This window comes from Lepidochelys kempii, chromosome 15 (assembly GCF_965140265.1).
Source record: "Lepidochelys kempii isolate rLepKem1 chromosome 15, rLepKem1.hap2, whole genome shotgun sequence".
In the NCBI taxonomy this organism is placed as follows: Eukaryota; Metazoa; Chordata; order Testudines; family Cheloniidae; genus Lepidochelys; species Lepidochelys kempii.
The window spans coordinates 24,987,979-25,007,662 of NC_133270.1; the positions used below are offsets into that span (position 1 = coordinate 24,987,979).

Below are 19,684 nucleotides of genomic sequence, written 5' to 3' on the forward strand. Positions count from 1 at the left end.
TTCATATACCTGGAGCAGACTGTGCGTGTTGATAGATTTTGAAAATGTGAGCAATGTTTGCATTGTATTTCTAATAGATGTTTACTCACTAGAGCTTAATGGGCTCCTTCTAGATGATGCAGGGGGAGGTTAATTCAGGAAACTCAGATTGCTGCTGCTAATTATTTGTGAATAACCCCCGTGTATTAGTGTCATGATTAAGACTATTACAATAAATTGCCACCTTCTACAGTCCGTTGCAACTGAATAGTCTTCATGGTTACAATATACTTAAAGTTTAAGCTAGAATCTGTTTTGCTTCAGAGTCCAATCAGTTTCAGTTTTACACAGTTGTCAGCATCAATAAGTCTATATCTAAGGCAACAGATTTATTTTGCTTACACTACTGTTTAAAAATAGCCATATTCTGTCTGCAACTTTCATATTGATATGCAAAACAGAATATGGCCTAAAGACTAGTTAGAGTTTGCAGATAGAAAGATAACTTTTTGGCTTGAAGGAGGAGTACATTACACATGAAAGCTGGTTAGAATAAACAAAGATGAAACTTTCCTGACCTGAAACACACTAACAGGTAGTATTCTTCATTTTGTCAGAATAGGGAGTGGAAGTCAGGACTCCTGGCTGCTGTTCCCTTTTGTACTACTGCTTCCTCTGTGCATCAGTCTCCTGCTTTGTAAAATGAGGATAATACTTGTCTACATCACAGGGGTGTTGTGACCCGTAATGGTGCACAGACAAAACTCTTTTAAAAGAGCATACTGTTTCTTAAGCTTTATTTCTAGGATGAGTTCCAGCCTTTTCAGAAGTGCTTTTAGTTTAGATGTTAAGTACACTTGAAGAGTCTACTGGTTGGAACCATGGAAGTTTACTGTCACTCTAGCACTGAGCGTATATACTGTTTTCCATCTAACTGTCTCCACAGATTGGTACAAATCAAATGGCTGTGTGCGCCAAAGCGCAGAATAAACCGTTTTATGTGGTAGCAGAAAGCTTCAAGTTTGTAAGACTCTTCCCTCTAAATCAACAGGATGTCCCAGATAAGTTTAAGGTAAGGGAAATTCAGAATACTTTCTAACCCGCAGAGCTGCATGTAAATTGGTTCTATGAGCAAATAATGCCATAGATTTAAGACCTTAACAATAAATTTACACCTAATGCACTGAAAATGTAGTTTACATTTTTCTATCTAGGGTAAGTCAAAGCCACACCCAACCTGTAATAACATACAGTATAGCTTAAACAAAAGTGTGTTTGCCAATTTAGATTTTCCCACCCTCACGCACTTTACTAGTATTTTATAATATTGAAAAGCTTCCTGCTCTGTGTACACTCAACCAAACTACCAGAAGCAGCAGCACTTCCCCTCAGTGCTACCAACATACTGTTCCTGAAGCAGCTCACTCAGTACACAGGACAAGCAGCTGGCAGCAGAATGGCTGGATCAAGGGAAACTCTTTCCAGAACGATAAACCTTATGTATTACTGTGTAGATGATGAAGTGGCTGTACTAGGTGGCACCAGTCTATGCTGTGGTTAGAGCTGTGGGTTCCTTCAGCTACAGCTTGGGTCGATAAAGTTTGGTTAAGGCCATATTATTATTCAAGCTCAAAAAAGAATATGGCCTATCATTTTGTGACCACTCATGGTTTTCTTCTCCCCCTCCCCCAGTACAAAGCAGACACCCTGAAAACAAACCGAAGTCTAACTGAGGAGCACCCCTGGATTGACTACACCTCACCATCACTAATTACATTGCTGTTTACAGACCTAGGTGTGTTAACTCCATCAGCTGTCAGCGATGAACTTATTAAACTTTATCTGTAATAGAGCAGATTCACTCACGTTGTGTTCTGTTGTTCAATGACTATCTCTTCACAGTTGCAGAGTTTGACAGATATAAACTATCCCAACATGTTGTAGAAAGGAAACTGTATAAGGATTAGCTTCATTACCAGCAGCCTTCTGATTTTTACAGTGAAGCAGCAAGTTTTGAATTCATTTATTACATATAAATGGACCAGTGTGCAAACAGAAGTGTAAGTCATTGAGGGTCTGACGCTCTAAAATAAATTTTTGTAGAGGGGTGCAGCATTATGAGCCTGACACCTAAACTGCCTTTCCCCACATACAACCTCTGAACAGGTTGAAAAATTACTTAATAATTCCAGATATGTTAGGTACACATCTGAACAAAAAGAATCCACCAGGCACCTGATAACTGAATTCTACATTTCTTACCCGAAGCATTCAGTTTTGGAACAGTCGTCTGATTTAGTTCTGTCTTCAAAGTTGCAGCTATGCTTGTGCCCCCTGTAGAGACTGTCGAGATTCTACTAGATGCACATAGTACTTATGGAAGCCAAGGCGGTTTTGTAGGTAACTAACAATGCAGAGCACGGCATGAAGCAGCCTTGTGTAAAAGTACGGCTTTACTAAAACAAAAGAGACATCTTCACGGAGAGATGGTTGAAGCATGATTGTCAATCTTCAGACTCTGAGTCAACCACAGCTTTGACTTTTCTCTCACTGCTCAGCAGCCTCTTCTCAAACTCTTCCTCACTAATTTTACCCTTTTTTAACCTTTTCAAAAGTCGTGTGTCATTCAGCAGCTCCTCCATTTCCTCATCTTCAATATCTGAGCCCTGCAGATAGTTGAAACAGTGATTTACTCCTGTACTTAAATGCTTATGTTCTATATATTTGAACAGTCTAGAAATAACCCTATTCATTTTTTACTGCTGATGCTTTGTTACATGTATTGTGCTGCTGCCATCCATTGCATAGCCATATTAGGCTGTCCCTTATATGTGCGGCAACACACAAGGCAGCAATAAGGGTTAAAGACGCTTTAGCAACAGAAGGGGACATGGGGAACAGTGGATTCCCTTCTATTAACATTCAAAATACTATTTAAATCTTAAGTCCTCTTTTTCCTGCTTACTCAACCCTGACCCTATTAAAGGAAACCCCAGATAAGATTAAACTTGCCAACTGAAAAAGAGGGGGGGGGTTAAAGTTAATACAAAGAGCTTTGCTTTGCTAAAAGTAACATTACATTTGCATAAAAACTGCATGGAATATAGTGAGTTTGAGCCACTTGCAAGGAGAGGGCAGCCTCACATCTTGCTCTAGAGCAGGGGGTCTCAAACACATGGCCCGCAGAGCTATTTCCTGCGGCCCGCCAAGCAGCCCACGCCCCACCCCCAGCCTACCTCCAGGCCAGGGGTGGGCAAACTACGGCCCGCGTGATTATCCCGCGCTGCTCCCTGAAGCAGCTGTCCCTGTGGCCCAGGGAGGGGGGGGCAGAGGGCATGTATTGCCATGGCTTCCAGGCACTGCCCCCCGCATCTCCCATTAGCCGGGAACAGGGAACCGTGGCCAATGGGAGCTTCAGGGGAGGTACCTGGAGGAGCAGAAAGGCAGCACACAGAGCCCTGTGCCCTTGCCCCCCCTACCCCGGGGAGCAGGGACATGGTTCCAGATGCTTCCCGGAACAGCGTGGGGGCCAGGGCAAGCAGGGAGCCTGCCCTGGCCCCCGTGTGCGCCGCTGCCACCCCGGAGCCCACATCCCGGAGCCCGCCTGCATCCCACACCCCAACTCCCTGCCTTGAGCCCCCTCCTGCACCCCAACCCCATGTTCTGAGCCTCCTGCCACACCCCACACCCCTCCTGCACCCCCTGGGGGCAGGGAAGGGGTGGAGACTTCGGGGAAGGAGTGGGAAGAGGTGGGGCAGGGCCAGGGCCAGCAAGTGGGGGGGGGAGGGGCGGGGGAAATCAGGGGAGGATGCGGCCCCCAGGCCAATGCACTAGTCCTCATGTGGTCCTTGTGGTCATTTGAGTTTGAGACCCCTGCTCTAGAGGAGGCTGGCTAAGGAAGGTGTGAACCAATGTATTTCCTACATGCTGCCCATTTTGGACTATACCTGGAGAGCTCAGGCCTCCATAGCTTTCATGGCCCAACTTGACTTTCTGCTACTGGAGGCTTACAACAGGGTTCTGCTGACAGAAGCCAGGCAAGGAGTAGAGCCTCATCCCTCTCTATAGTGGGCTGACGGCTCAATTTTTTTCTTACGCACCCTTTTGAGAATGCAAGAAACTCAGGTACTGCAGCTCCCTTCATTTCATATTGTTTACAGCTCTGAGGAGTGAAACTTAAGCAATCCAGTCACTGGCAGAGGAGGAATGAATGGAACTTGCTTTTGAATTCATCAAGTTCTGTCTTCGGGGGTAGCAGGCAGGCAGTGCGGACAGACAGTTCTCTAACTTTCTGCCAGACTGAAGTCCTTATACCCCCTTGCTTTTTGGGAATGTTACATTCTAACCTGGCTGTGACTATACTGAAGTAGTCACATGTGAGTTTGAGGAACTTAATTTACCTCGTCTCTTCTCCGTTTCGTTGTAATTTTCTTCTTCTTCTCCTTTTTGGCTTTCTGCTTTGACCAGGCTTTATTCCTTATGAATTTTCTTTTTCCTTCATTTTCTTGTCTTTCCTTTCTTTGTTGCTCTAACAGTTTTTGCCTTTGTTTTTCTCTATTTTTATCTTTGAATGGAATGGAGTCTGTATCAATACTGACAGGAACAAAGTCTGAAAAACACTTTCCTTTTAGTTCAGGCATCTTTGGCATCCTTAGCAGGGCAAAACCTCGAGCAAAACTAGCAAAGTCCAGATCTGTTAAAATAATGATTAGGATATTAGCATGTGACAAAGTAATAGACCTAATCCACCAAAGTACTTAAATACATGAGTAGTTCCACTGATTTCAATGGGACTACTCATGTTTAAGTACTTTGCTGGGTTGGGGGCTAAGTTATGTTGGGTTGTGAAGAAGGGGGTACATATCTTAATATTTGCATAGGGTTAAACGCAGACAGAGTTTATGTATGTAAAACCCCTTCCTTCCCTGACATACTGCTTGCATCCTGATACACAATTGCTTCTTTATTTAGCGGTTTCTGGAAGTCTGTGCCTATCAGTGGGAAATTGTCCAACAAAATATTTTTTTTAATCAAAAAATGTCAATTTGTCCAAATGTAAATTATTTACAAGATAGGGCCAGTTTCCACAAATCTCCCAATTCAAAATAATTGTAGGGAACAAGTTTTGAAGTTGTCAGAATGTCCCACTGCAATGTTTAACAAGTAATTCTAAAAATTTTTTTTTAAAAAAGTAAAATAAGGGTAAAAACTAAACGTTTCTAAACTTTGATTGACCCAATCAAAAAAATTCATCTTACCGGTTTGCAAAAATTTTCAAGACAAACTTTTCATCCGATTTCAGGACAGGAAAAAGATTCAAAATCTCAAACTTTCATGAGACAGAAAAATCATTCCTTGCCCAGCTTTACCTCACAGACCCAGAGCTAAGTTATTCAGTCACCACGCTCATCATATAAACAGTCCTTAAAGTAATGCATTTTTCTGCAAAGTCAGCCCACTGTTAGATGTCTTTAGAAAAATCTGTCACCAAGAAGTAATGCATCTTTTACTGTTTTCATTAAGTCAGACAAGGATCTCTGCGCATTGTAAGCAGTGGTCTATGTCTCTCTAAGATTTGCTTTCTTACTTTGTCAAAATGGCATGGGCTGGGCTCTTATCTGCAACTTTGACTCTGGCTCCCCTCTGTGGCTTTGACAAAATCACAACCTCTGTGCTTCAGTTTACCCCACTATGAAATAGGATTACACCTTCCCTCAACAGAACTTCAGGAGTCAGTAATTCATGATTATGTAGCATTTTACATCTTCAAAATGGTATCAATATTTAACTTAACCGAAGGTAACTATGTGTATGGGAACTTGGCAAGTGGATGAGCCTGTAATGCTTGTGCAACAACATTGTAACTTTTGCCAAACTGAATATAGTCTTTGAAGTAAAGTAAAAATAGCAGCTGCTGCTGGGAATTACCTTTTATTCGGAAGATAAGATTGCACTCATGTTTGGCATAGGCCTGCACACAAGATACAAATGCTTTCATCCCTTTCTCAAACATGGCTCTGTCAGCCAGAGCCAGAGACTTCAGTTTTGGAAGAACATCTACCACATTTTTCAGTGGTTTCATTTCCTGCATGGGGCACTAAACCAAAAAAAGAAAAAAACATAAAGAGGTAAATGTAATGGCTTAAAATAAGCATTGGAACTTCAAACACATAATTCAACATCAATTAAGCCTCAACACATGGAGGATATTTACCTGCCTCATGTTTTTTACTGATGAAGAAAGCGAGGCAAAGTTAAGGGGCCTAACCAAGTTCACACATTGAATTGTGAGAGAATAGGGAACAGAATGCATGAATCCTCACTCAACTCCAATTACTAGATCTCACCAATCTCCACTGCTAATCTGGTGGAATTAAGACCATTGTTTTACTTTCAGCCCCAAAATGAGAAGGATGTCACTACAAAGGTATACACTTTTTCTATTATAGATTAAATAGATAATTACACAATGCAGGGAACAATCCTGCTTTAACAGGGAGATGAATTAGTTTAATTAATAAAGAGCTCTCACATCTGTTTTTTGTTACTCGGCTAGGTTAAAACAACTCATATACATGTTTTAAAATTTATGAAGTCTGATTTCAAAAAACTGGTTTTAGGTCTGATGAATTAGTTTTCGTTTTAATTCATTTCTGCTGTTAGGAAATAAAAGCCAACTCACTTTTTGGTTTATTGAGAGAAAATTAACGTAAGATTCTTCCATGGGAAGCAAAAACACAAGCGCACTGCCTAAATGGCCAATTCGAGCTGTTCGACCACAGCGATGCACAAAGGCGCTAAAAACACAACAGAAAGTTGTTTTAACAGGATGAGATGTTTAATTGCTTTTAAAGTAATACAAGACAATGAGTGGAATGGCAGGTTTATGGAAGGGAAGATCTAGGGCTACTGTACTCTTGATGTAGGTGAGTAACTACCAACAACAGGCGTTACCTGAATTCAGTGCAAGCAACATATAATCCTTTTATTCGGAAGATAAGAATTTAAATGTTCATGTTAAAAGGAGATTTGTCAAATATTTGTGTGTGTGTGTTATGGTAAAATGATGACACTGGTAGCTGTCAGATAAGGAAATAGTTACTTTAATTAGCTTTATTTTTAACCCTCATTACAGCACTTCCTGAACAGCTCTGCCCCTACCTACATCTCTGCTGATTTACTTCTTTCATTCCCTGAATGTCTCCCACCTTATTGCCTCTTTGGTATTCTCTCCTGCCACCCCTTATGCTAGGAACTCTCTTCCATACTCATGTAAATGTCCACTATCATTTTATTAATGTTAACCCACCTAACCTATAAGTGCGATTATACATCCGTAAGTGCTGTTCAAATGTCAGTTTTAACAAAAACTGCAGTACTCCAATCTTCCTTTGGGCATGTGGGACAACTACATTGTTTTGTCTATCCATTCAAACTAAATCTTGGGCAGGGAGTAGGTCTTCCACTGTGTTTTGTACAGTACTGAGCTCACTCTGCACTTAAATAGTACATTTACAGGAACAGAAGTGGGATTAAAGTTCTTATGAAGAATTGAAGTTGTACCTTGCACTGCTAGGTGGATCGTATTGTAAAACCCAGTTTACTTCTGGAATGTCTATGCCACGGGCCATCACATCAGTGCAAACTAAAATGCCACTAGAAAGTTGGAAAAAAATGCAAATTTCTGATTAAAGAGTCATTTGAGAAGCGCCAGCCAACAGCTCCCAACTTCTGCCCTGATTTATAAATCATGCATCCCAATTGGAGGCTGTGGGGGTGCATGTCAAGGCAGAATATTTGGTCTTAAGTTTTTTAAAAATATGACTATCCCAGAATTAGAGGACATATTACAGACGAACTAAAATTCACATTGAATGAAAATTCCACTAAGTATTTAGGAGAAGGAATGTATTTTGTATTCTTTCCTACATACCACTAATTGAAACTGAATAATCAACTCTTCCCTTTACAAGTTTCATATTTAAATTATTTCCCCTGCTTCTAAATACTATAAACATATTAAAGATCAAATGATCTAACTGCAGTTTTTAAACTATCAATAGGAGACTGGGGAAATGATTCTGTTTCACATAGGAAGCTAAAACTGAAGTCCTAATGCTTGGATGGCAATAAAAAGAACATCACAGGGCAAGAATTCCAGCCTTTTTCCAATGAGAGACAAATATTGTTGGGCCCTAATGACTGCACATATTGCAAAACTGACAAAAGCAGATAACTTTAATGGAAATGAAAAAGCATTTTGTTGGCGATAAACCCACATTCTTTTTGTTCATATACTAATAAATGGGTATCATGGGTTTCAACTCCTTTTATCAGACAGAGGGGAATTTTCACCATCCTTCTCTTTCAAATGGGAGTTACCCGAGAACAGTTTGTGTTATTGTTTTACCAATTAATCTGAATTTTTTCCTCATTCGGTACACCTATACACACGTAAAAGTGAGTGTGATTTATATCATCCACATTATCCCAGCTGCTTCAGTAGCCTGGCTGGCAGCCTGCTCAACACGAAAGCCACATTTCTATTCCCATGTGGTGTGTACTTCCCCATGCTGAAGATGAAGTTTTACATTTCTTAGCATTTACACCTTTCGCTGGAGTAGTCTATTCAAACACTCCTACCTTGGGAGTTTCCGAAACTCGGTAAAAATCTTGTTACGTTTATGTTTCATTTTCCCATGAATGCACATTATTTTCACATTTTTAACTAAGGATTCCAGAGCTTTCCCATAATATTCCACACAGGCACAGGTACTGAGGAGACAATGAAAACCACAAAAAGTCGGCATCAACTTTTGTTTGTAAGTTGTATTTTTAATGTTACAATTGCATGTGGATTTAGTGCTGGTGAAAGATCCTGCCTCAAAAGCCCTGCAGTCTTGGAGTGCTCTGCTTAGCCACAGAACAGGTACAACATGACAGGACAGTGCAAACTTCCTCCACACTGCTGAAGTTACTAATCATGATTGTGGTATGAGTGACACAGCTATCCATAGGGAACTGGATTGAGATGGTCAACCCATTTCACATAGGACTGCCATCAGATGATGAGTTTCAGTCATTAACAACTTGTGCTGGATTTGAACAGCTAAGCTGAAAGCAAATGACATCCCCATTACTAGCACTCTGAGCCATCCAGTCTCTTGCTAGGAAAATTTGTTACTATGAAAAATGGGAATGTAGCTGAAGAGCTTTTACAATACATTTTCTAGACTCAACTATTTCTACTTGATATATTCTTGAGGAGAGAGATATTGTGAGTCTGAAGAAAAGCAATGCAGGATGTTAGACTAAATGGCTTCCTATGGGTCCCTTAAAGCACTAACAGTTCTATAAACTCCTCCAAGATATAAAGATGTCTTTATAACCAGCTTAATTTGTTTTGTGACAGCACAGGCCTTTCATATGAGACCTAAAATTGAGGTCCTGCCACTTCTGGTCTCCAAATATCCCAGGCTGTTTTTCACTTGAGTAGGAACACTGGTTCTCAGTACCCTGGCCAAATTCTAAAAAAGGTTACAATTACATTCTGTCTCACTAAATACCCCCTGAAGTGTCAGACAATATTTTTCATAACTTCCTGTTTTTAACTATCAAACTGTGTTGATGTTAAACACCAGCTATATTCCATCCCATTTTGTAAGTACAGAAATTGCTTTACCTACTATAATTTACCTGTCAATTTAAAGATCTGATTCTGAATTCCTTGCACACACAAAATCACTCTGAATTAATTTTGGGAATGTAAGATCTAGCCTTACAGGTGGAAAGGGCTCGAGGATCCTTCTGAAAGGTGCTATACCAATTGGCTATTTTTATTACTAAAAGTATGAGCATTATTTTAATGACTAATGTACAGCTGTCTATGATAATACCTTATTGTGGTTAAGAAATAAACACAGAAAGTTCATATGTCCTGAGCAGTTCTTTGATTATGACAAAGTATAAGACAATTTTAATGTGAAGCAATGATCTGCCCTCCTTTTTTGTGCATTGTAGTCTACACAGAAAGTGGTTAATATGCTCCCTAGTAGATCACCTTTAGCATATGTCTCATGCAGCACTGAGCACACAAATAATTGTTGCACTGTTTTCACAAAGAACCCCAAATTAATTACCTGAAAAAGACTAGATGTTTTTCCTGCTTGTGTCGTCGAAGAAAATGCACCAACTGATTAAATTTTTCATCCGCTTTGCATATCTACACAACATCAAAAACATATGGAAAATAAAACAGTGGGTTCAAGATGAGCTGATTTGCTTGTTTCTTCAATTCACCTCAGTACAGAGCCTTTGCGATTGATTCGTGCACTAATAGAGGAGGCATTTTACACAAGTTAATGCTTGCTGAAACGTATTCCACATACATCAGTGTGGGAACATGGTCCTTTATGTATATTGGTGCTTACTTAATTAAAAAGAAATAAACATTAAGCTGGAATTCAGTTTTAAAGTTACCTATTATTGGAGGTTTCTGAAGCTGAACTATTGACCTAATTACAAATCTTGGTTGAAATTATTTCCTCAGTGAATAAATACAGAATGACCTCAAGGATTGGGGAGTGTTACATATTATCCCCATTTCAGAGACAGGGAAAAATGAGGCACAGAAAAATTGAGCAAGTTCCCCAAGGTTATAGAAAGTGAATCAATGACAGAGCAAGGAATTAAGGCCAGCAATTCTGACTTAGTGTCTCCAACTCAAGCTACTTGACAATACTGCTTCAGAGGAATTTGAAAGGCCTTAGGCTTGCTTTAGTAGTTGATATATCAGCATGAATCCTTCTGAGGGCAGCTCCTATTTCAATTTTTGTTTACTGCAATAATGTTGCTAGCTGTTTTTGCTGCAGTCTTAGAATACTCACTGTTGCATTGTTTCTGAAGGCAACATGACTGTCAAACTGCAGTGCACCGGAGTGCAACATTCTGAGTTCATCATTATGTTTAAAAGAGAAACAACAAACGTGGGGAGCAGGGAGCCTCACCATATAGTAATTTTCAAGCCGTGTGGGTGTTTTCTGAGTGCTACTCGCTGCCACTCCCTTCTCTTTCACTGAGATGCGGACAGGATTTCGGAGACCTGCTCTCACCAGGTTCTCTACTTCTTGAGTCTGAGTTGCTGAGAACAGACCTGTTCGTCTCTGCTTGGGCAAAAAGTCCAGAATGGTATTTAAACTGCAAGTAAACACAATTTAAAAAGAAAATAGCTCCAGAGTTCCATCAAGAGGAAGTTTTATAATCAGTTTTTAAAACAGAATGATTTTTACAAAAGGGTGCTGTGCACAACACCGGCTGTTGCACTAACAATCATGTGTTTGCTTGACTGATTATACTTCATGTGTGTTTGCACCTGAGGTTTTAAATAGGCGGTCAGATGATATTTACTTGAACATACTAGGCCTATGAATAACTATGTTTTTGATCATTAGCCTTGTTATGTTGCCCCCTTCCCTTGGCTCTTCTCTTTTTCCTCCAAGCTCTGCAGAGAATGATAAAAACGTACAAGGAAGCTCAAAAAGAAGACAAGATCAGAAAAGAGTGGATCCTTGATACATACTATAGTTTGGTATTTCTTCCTCTTCAGTTTACATTAGTGTATGATCAATTTTCATGTCATATTTGAAATACCAAATTGTTTAGTGCAATGGTGCCATTAATAGCAGAAGGGTATAAATAAGCTTCACATGCATTTCCCCACCCATCATAATGTTAAAAAAGGAGGCATTGTGCAGTGGTCAAAATCAGAAGGATCTTGTGGTTAAATCACTTGACTGAGACTCAGGAGAAACAGGTTTAATTCCCAGTGCGACAAGTCACTTAGGCCTTGCAAATTCCCTTAACATAGACAAGGACATTAATTTATTTGTGCCTCGGCTACCCATCTGTAAAAACAGGGATAATACTTCCCTACTTGAAAGGAGTATTGTAAGGACACATTCATGGTTTGTGAGGTTCTCATATACTATCTTGATGGGTATCACAAACACCTGGATAGAAAAATTGGGACCTGGGACTCCTAAATTTTAGTCTCACTGTGTGACCTTGTACAAGTCATGTAACCTTTCTGTGACTCAGTTCTTCATCGGTAGCACAGGAATAATAAACATCTTGAGCACATTAATGGTTCTAAAATGCTTTGAGAGCCCTAGATGGATAGCATTATAGGAATGGCAAGTACTACTAGAATTATATTTAAAAAATACCTTGCTTCGAATCCCATATCTAGAAGTCTGTCTGCTTCATCCAATACCAGCACATCAAGTGATTTCACACAACTTGCTAAATCCAGCCCATCTGCTTTTCTTCTGAACAAATCCTCTAGACGGCCTGGTGTGGCTATAATGATGTTCCCACTATCGGTGACAGGGAGTATACAGCTTAGGTTATATTTTAATTGTACTTGGATGTCAACACCACCCCAGAATCTTATCATACCACAAACCTCCACTCAAAACACAGTCTGGAATCTTCAAGTGGGGACTGACCTGTGCACTTCTGACAATGGAAGAGAGCTCAGTCCACTAAAGACTTTGCTATTGTCTGTCTTATTAACATATAATGTGCTCAGATATTATGCTGAAGGGTAAAAGAACAAAACCCTAAAGATAAATAACTTGTGCATACAACAGCTCCGCAGCTACTTATATTGATCCTAGAGCTTACATAGCTATAAAATAGCTGTAAACTGAAAAGTGTACTGGCATGCAAACAAGACCACCAAGTCTATGCCACTTTATTTCAGAATTTCCATATACGTATCACCACAGAAAGCAGTTTATGAAAATTACGTATCAAATTACTTAGACAATATTCTGGTATTCCCAGTTCAGGCCTCTGACAGAGTGCCAAGCAAGGAAGGCTGAGTCAGCACTGTTCACAGCAGCTCCAATCAAGCAAGGCAGAATGGAGCTGACTAAGCAGAGCTGTGCCTAATTTGTTGGTGGGGCAGCGCAGAAAGGCTAATTAAGCCATTAGCCAGGAAGGAAGTGGAAAGGGGAAAAGCAGGCAGTAAGGGGGGAGAGAGAGATTGCTCTCCCTTGCTTGTTATAGGAGCTGTATATGTTATGAAGGTGGTAGGAATCCATTTGTAAATAAACTGCACAAGGTGTTGGACCAGCAGAAGGGTCTCAGAGTAGTTTGTAGACAGGAACAAAGCACAGGATCCAGGAGCCTATGTTACAAGGCCACAGATTGGTCTCTCACAATTAAGTGAATGCAGAGTATTTTTTAAAAGATCCATTAATTTTTTACATCCTTTTTTCAACCCCACCCTTCCCAAGCTGAACCACAAGGCCATTTATTTAAGATCCTCTTTGGCACTTACCCCTGCTGTGACATTTTACACTAAGTAAGCCAATTAAAATATCTCTTTAGTTAAAAAAACAAAACAAAACACCAACACTTTAATTTATGCTATGCACTAGCTGTAGCCCATAGGATTACTTTTCTAGCTATTATATCCTACTCATTCAGCCATCCGTATCAAATAGTATGTTTTTCTTTATGAATTAATCCATTTTATATATGTTTCTTATATTTTATCAGTATTAATTCCTATGAAATTAGGATGTGTTGAGGCATACAATATGTGTTTCCTAATAATTATACATAGAATAAGTTTTGCTGAAATGCAAAAGCCTACCAGCCTGTATCCAGTAAGATCCGCTAAATAGGTAAAAGTATAATCAGTTAAGAGTAAGTCAGCATAAAAGCTGGCAACCTGTGGCACAGATAGGAATGGTCCCTGAATTGTGGGGAACCAAAGGGAGGAACTACACACAACATTGAACAGGTTTATCTGGCATCTGCAACCGGTTGGTAACCACAGGGTATACCACAGACTTGTCAGTTGCCAAGAGAGCCTAGGATGGCAGTTTTTGGAGTGAGATAATATGGAGAGAGTAAGTGTCATAATCCACTAACCTATAGGCTAAGAGTACCCATAAATTTCTTAGGGTATGGAAATAAGATTTGGGCATAGTAGGTTGGATCTGAATTACATAGTGTCAGGATCCTATAAAATACCTTGTAAAGATATTATAGGGAACTTTAGCTTTCTTTTCTTTGTTCTCCTATCTACTATCATGCTATCAGCTCAACTTGTGTAGTGCTCAACATTCCTAACTATTGGGGAAACCAGAACCATCCTGTTATCGGGCATGCCAGGAGTAAGCTGGTCCTTCACCTCCTGTTACCGAGGCCTCAAGGTATGTTAAGTTAAGGTACTTATAATAGGAATGTTACCACCAGGAGTTCTGGCATTCTTTTACTGTTTTGCAGTCAGAAGAATCATAGCATTTATTATTCTTTTGTTAATCTCAATAAAGCTTTTATCAATTTGGTACTGTCCTCAGTGTAAGTGGTTTTGTCAACCACCTCGAGAGTCCTCTCCCGATATAGAACTCTGTGAGTTCTCGTACCCTGTAGTCTGAATTGGACAAGAACCTATAAATCTTCTCGTCGGATGTGATCAGTGGCGAGCCAGAACAACTAACCCATAAAATTCAGGTCAACAAGCCCTTGGTCAGTAACACAGATTTCACATTTGATCCCTTCCTACTGTTTTGTTAGTCCCTCATTATCCGTGTCTAATTCAGAAGACAGATCCCGCAAACACAAGCACATAAATAACTTGATTTATAGAAGGCAATGGGTTAAATACATCCTTAAATATGTGCAGGATTGGCACCCTAATTTGTAAACTCCTTGGGGCAGGGATTATGCTTCATTTCTGCTCTGAGAGGCACCAATAGAAACACATTATCAGTCAACTCACCCATGTTCTTTGAATTTTTCAATATCTTCTATTGGATTCCTACCACCGATCAAAAGAATCTGGCTGAAACAAGAAACATGTCACTCACAAATTTGCAAACAAAAGCCAAAGAAAAGTCTGTTTTCATTACAAACCTAAGCATACCTACCTAAATTGGGGAAAGTGTTTTGTGAAATGTAATAGCACTTCATCAATCTGAACAGCTAACTCTCTTGTGGGTGTGATGACTATGGCTCCAACCTGCTCATTAGAACAAAAGGAAAGACAGAAATAGACAAATGCCCCAAAAGACATTTACTATTTGCTGTGACTATGAAATTACGATGCTAAAGTTTCCATGGGCAAACACCATTTTTGTTAAAGTGCTGAGAAATAAACAAGTGATCCAATTCAATTGTCATGTCCTGAAACATGTCAAAATGGGATGCATTACACAGCTGGCCACACATTACAGTAACACAAAATCCCTTTGAAATGCCCCCCCCTTTTTTTTAATTGGGTGCACAACATTTTTTTTTAAGGCAATACAAAGATCTTTAGTGACAAGTAGCAGTGAAGTGAATTCAAATTTGTTCAGAAGTCAAGAGACAGTACAATAAAAAACTAAAAGGTCATAGTCCCTGAGATATCTTGTTCTCTGACAGTTTACAGACATCTTTTGTTCTTGGTAAACAAAAAGCAATATACAAAGTACAAATTATTACTAATCAATTTCACAAGCTATTCAGGAACGCATTTAAACAAATCTATAAAAAGCAGCACAGAACTTTAAAAAAAAGTGTTTTCAATTTATTCCTGGTTATGAATGTAATGAGGGGCTGATCCTGCAAACCTTTAATCACATGTGTAACTTGACTCTTAAGTAGTCCTATAAGTCTTCAATCTTAAGTTACAGCTATATATTTATTTATATATTCAGAATCCCTCAATTCAGTCTTACCTGCATTTTCTTTAACTTCTCTTCCCGTCTGAGGAGAATTTCTAATATGGGAATTACAAAAGCTAATGTTTTGCCACTGCCTGTTACCTGTGAAAATTGAAGCAAAGTTAGTTTTTTCACAAGTGCAAATACTTGTAAGAAAAAATAAACAGAGAATTCAATTCACAAATACTCACCGCTTCTGCAGCAACATCTTTATTGTTCATAAACAAAGGTATGGTTGCAGACTAAAGGAGACAGAAATATGGCACAATTACATCCTCACTGGTTTAAACAACTCTTATGTAACTCAATTCACCCAAAAATCTAAAAGTGCTTTACAAAAGCACGTAAGTGTCATCAACCCCATTTTACAGATGGGAAAATGAATCCCAGAGAGGTTAAGTGATTGTTCTAGGTCACACAGGAAGTGCAGGGGGAAACAGAGATAGGGACCTGCCCCAAGAAAAATGGGGGTCTTGAGAGGGCCCCAGGGTGGCTAGGAAGGAGAACCTGGCAGGGTGGGGATAACAGATGGGAAGCTTGACACGGTGGCAATAATTGGAGAAGTGTGTTTGGAGGGGTTTGGGGTGAGGGGGCAGGAATAGAGAGACCTGGGGAGGGCGGGTTTGAGCGGTGACTGACCTGGGAATAGAAAACCCAGGAGTTCTGACTCTATTCTAAGCACCAGCCCCTCATCTAAAGCAGAGGACTTGAACCAACTTGTCCTTTCCATCAGATCACTAGAGCAGCACACACTAGCACCTATTGCCTTCTCAGGCGCTACTCATTACATAACGGAGCATCTTCCTTTGGGGCTTGCCATCCCCTATGCACTATACACAGAGACAAACTGCACCGAAGGGGCCCTCCCCCTTCACATTAAAAAAAAAAAAAAAAAAAAGGCAGCGCCCACAGGTCACCCCATGGACGCTTTATGATGGGCTCCCCCCTTTTGCATTGGCCGGAGGGGCAGACAAGCAGCATAAAAATACTCACAGGAGCCTCCGCTGCACGCGGGGGGAGGGGGGCAGAGCCTCCCTCCTATTAAAGGGCCCAGCAGGTACAACTGCCCAGTGGAGCCCTGAGGGGGTCGCTCACAGCCCCCTCCCCCCCGTATTAAGAGGGGAGGGGCGCAGCCCGCCTTGAGGGATACCACGGGGTGCCACCCCCGTGGTATCTTCCGGGGGACAGACGGCCGAGCTCTCCCCCACGCCGTATGAAAGGGGATGGCGGCGAGCACCGGCTCGGGGGAAGGGCAGGGGGGTCCCCTGGACTGAGCACGGTCCGCACCGCAGAGCCACCCGCCACGGCCCAGCAAGCGGGGCGGCTCCCGCCCCCTACCTGCACGGGGGTCATGTGGGGGAAGCCCAGCTCCCGCAGGGTCCGCAGGACGCCCGGGCTGAGCGTGACGGGCAGACACTCCCACCGCCCCTCGGTCACCCCCTCCATCTTGAACAGGCTCCCTTGTGCCGCTGCCCGCCCGCTCAGGCTGGCCCCGGCCCGGCTGGGTCCCGTCGTCAATGAGTCCGTGGGAAAACAGCGGCCGGGCGCAGATGCGTTCCGCTTTGCAGCAGGGTGCCGGTCCCGCGCTGCTGAGGCGAACAGTAGCGTGAGGAACTGCTCCGCGGCTGCTTCTGGGCTAAGCCACGTCCTTCTACACTCTCTCGAGGCTTTTATTCCACACTCCCCAGGGTAAATGTTTGAGCACGTTCTGAGTTAGCGCTTCAGAGGTGATTTCTAGCTTCCAGACCTTTCAACCATCACCAGTTCCTTCTACAGAGTAGCAGCCGTGTGAGTCTGCATTCGCAAAAAGAAAAGGTGGACTGGTGGCACCTTAGAGACTAACCAAGTTATTTGAGCATTTTTACATCACTCAAGATTGCCACAGACGAACGTGCTGAACTTTCCACCCCATAACCTCAAACTGACAGGCAGGTAAGTATTTCCTCTAGCTAAGAGATACGGATCCAGTTCTGACCTTCCTTGCAGCCGCACTAAGGAAGGAACATGTCTGTGTAAAACTTATAAAAGACAAGAATCAGGTCCTATGCATTTAGGAAGTTCTTGCTTATCATGTACCAAAGCACATCTGTTTACATCTTAATAGGCAAGCCTGAAGGCATGATGGGTATGAGCGGTGGGATACTGGTGAGTTTCTCTGCCACTGACTTTGCTTTATTAGGCCTGAGATTTTTTTTTTTTCTTCTCTCCTTCCATTAGATAAGTAGAGACCATAGAAATGTACCTTTCACAACACAAGTCACTATGGGAAGAGGTCAACATTTGGTGAATAACTGCTCTTCAGTAGCTTCTGTGAAATCTTGAAGTTCCAAACTGAAATACATAGTAATTGGTATACAAATGCCCTTCACACTTAACCAGGTAACAGTGGATATGCTGGCTAGCTTCAGCCAGCTGTACCTCTGATTAACAAGATTGAGGTCAGTCCATATAGATACAGTATTAAGGTACCCTAAAGCCTTAATTTTTCCTATATAAAAACTTTATAATATTGAAGGTATCAAGGAAGCAATATATTCAATGGACAACTTATGGCATCTAGCTCAAAGGCATAAAATTTGAGGTGTTACTGAACACACAGTAAGATTACATTTTAAAGGGATCAGCTTTGAATATTCCACATAATAGTCTAGGAGCTTACAGACCAGGCATTTTATAAAATGCACTAGAAATTTATGTTTATGGTGAACTAAGAGCCCATTATACTTAATGGCGGCTCAACCAAGGACAGATTGTAGATGTGCTAGGAAAGCAGCAGCACTAGTTATGTGGATACTACCTGGATATGCATGGTAAAATCCAGATCTTGATGATGATACAGAAATGTGCTTGTCACTTTGGTGGGTAGATTAGACCTGAATCAGAAAGCACTAGTCAGCAACATAATTGCACAGCAGCTAGAAGATGGACAGCAGATAGTTGTACTGGTGCTTGGAAAGCCCATGAAGTTCTTCAGGCTCCTATGTGGATACATCCAGCGAAGTGAGCTGTAGCTCACGAAAGCTTATGCTCAAATAAATTGGTTAGTCTCTAAGGTGCCACAAGTACTCCTTTTCTTTTTGCGAATACAGACTAACACGGCTGCTACTCTGAAACCTATGTGGATACTCTTTCACAAGCAGTCCAGGTGCTTTCACCTGTACCAGCTTGAAATAAGAAAAAGATTCCCTATCTCCTCTTCTGCTGAGTCAGATGTCTCAATTTTTACAGTTGTTTTTATTTAGTTTTGCATGAACACTATAGGGTATTAGTGAAATGCAACTATTATCCTGCTGTTTTAAACATAAAAAAGCCTCCCTACAAAAATAAAATAAGCATTTTCCATCAAGCATCTACTCTTTGCTAAACATCCCATTTTAAACATTTTCTTTACATGCCCTCAAATACCCAACTCTAATCAAACTGTTTTGGACTTAATGCTAAAGCAACTAGTGCCCAACTAGCTTTCCCTGCAAAAATCAGGCCAAATAGTTTGTACTCATTTGACTGTATATTTAGTTCAAAAACTTTCCACAGGTTGATAAGAAAACTAATAAAATTCAAATACAAGTGTGGCTGCACGTTATTAGTAAAAGCTGTATATTTAGTATTGTCCAAAATTTCTTTTACCCCATAAACAGAGTAGGATATTCCAACTAAGGTGTATTTTTCTTTGCACTCTTTTTCTAAAAATATTTTAAAAAGCAAAATCTCAAACATGAAAAGGTAGAGAATGTCCTAGTTAACGGTCAAAAGACAAAACCATTTTTTTAAGAATTTATTTATTGAACCTGGGTCATATTTAGATTCACAAGCAATTTTAAATGTACATCTTAGAATTCAATTTTGAAGTGTTTCACACAAAAATATTGGCACACAACAGTTGCATTAAGGTGTAACAGCCACCCTTTTTGAAGAACTGCTGCAAGTGTTTGCCCAAGGTTGAAAAAGTTTACTTGGAACATGAAAACCTGTAACAAATTTTA

At 40.8% G+C, this 19,684-nt stretch overlaps 2 protein-coding genes across 4 annotated transcripts in view; one reads left to right on the forward strand and one right to left on the reverse strand.

The window, feature by feature from the left end:
- EIF2B1 (eukaryotic translation initiation factor 2B subunit alpha) overlaps window positions 1-1,844 on the forward strand; it is an 8,435-nt gene extending 6,591 nt beyond the window's left edge. The window contains exons 8-9 of the mRNA XM_073313403.1: window positions 926-1,051; window positions 1,672-1,844. Of these exons, the coding sequence (XP_073169504.1) occupies window positions 926-1,051; window positions 1,672-1,827 (282 nt within the window). The 3' untranslated portion in view covers window positions 1,828-1,844. The remainder of the gene's footprint in view (window positions 1-925; window positions 1,052-1,671) is intronic.
- Window positions 52-17,197, reverse strand: DDX55 (DEAD-box helicase 55). 3 transcript variants are annotated; one of them, XM_073313396.1, is made up of 14 exons: window positions 17,040-17,197; window positions 15,893-15,943; window positions 15,717-15,803; window positions 14,925-15,016; window positions 14,777-14,839; window positions 12,204-12,353; window positions 10,986-11,175; window positions 10,119-10,201; window positions 8,623-8,754; window positions 7,543-7,635; window positions 6,662-6,776; window positions 5,908-6,076; window positions 4,380-4,672; window positions 52-2,645 (listed from the first exon to the last, which is right to left on the reverse strand). In XM_073313396.1, exons 1-14 carry the CDS (start codon window positions 17,145-17,147, stop codon window positions 2,484-2,486), a joined length of 1,788 nt encoding a protein of 595 aa, XP_073169497.1. In that variant the 5' UTR covers window positions 17,148-17,197; the 3' UTR covers window positions 52-2,483. The 3 variants fall into 3 exon arrangements, with proteins under 3 accessions (XP_073169497.1, XP_073169498.1, XP_073169499.1); XM_073313397.1 differs by lacking the exon at window positions 17,040-17,197 and adding an exon at window positions 16,695-16,853; XM_073313398.1 differs by lacking the exon at window positions 8,623-8,754.
- Window positions 17,198-19,684: the final 2,487 nt, after the last annotated feature.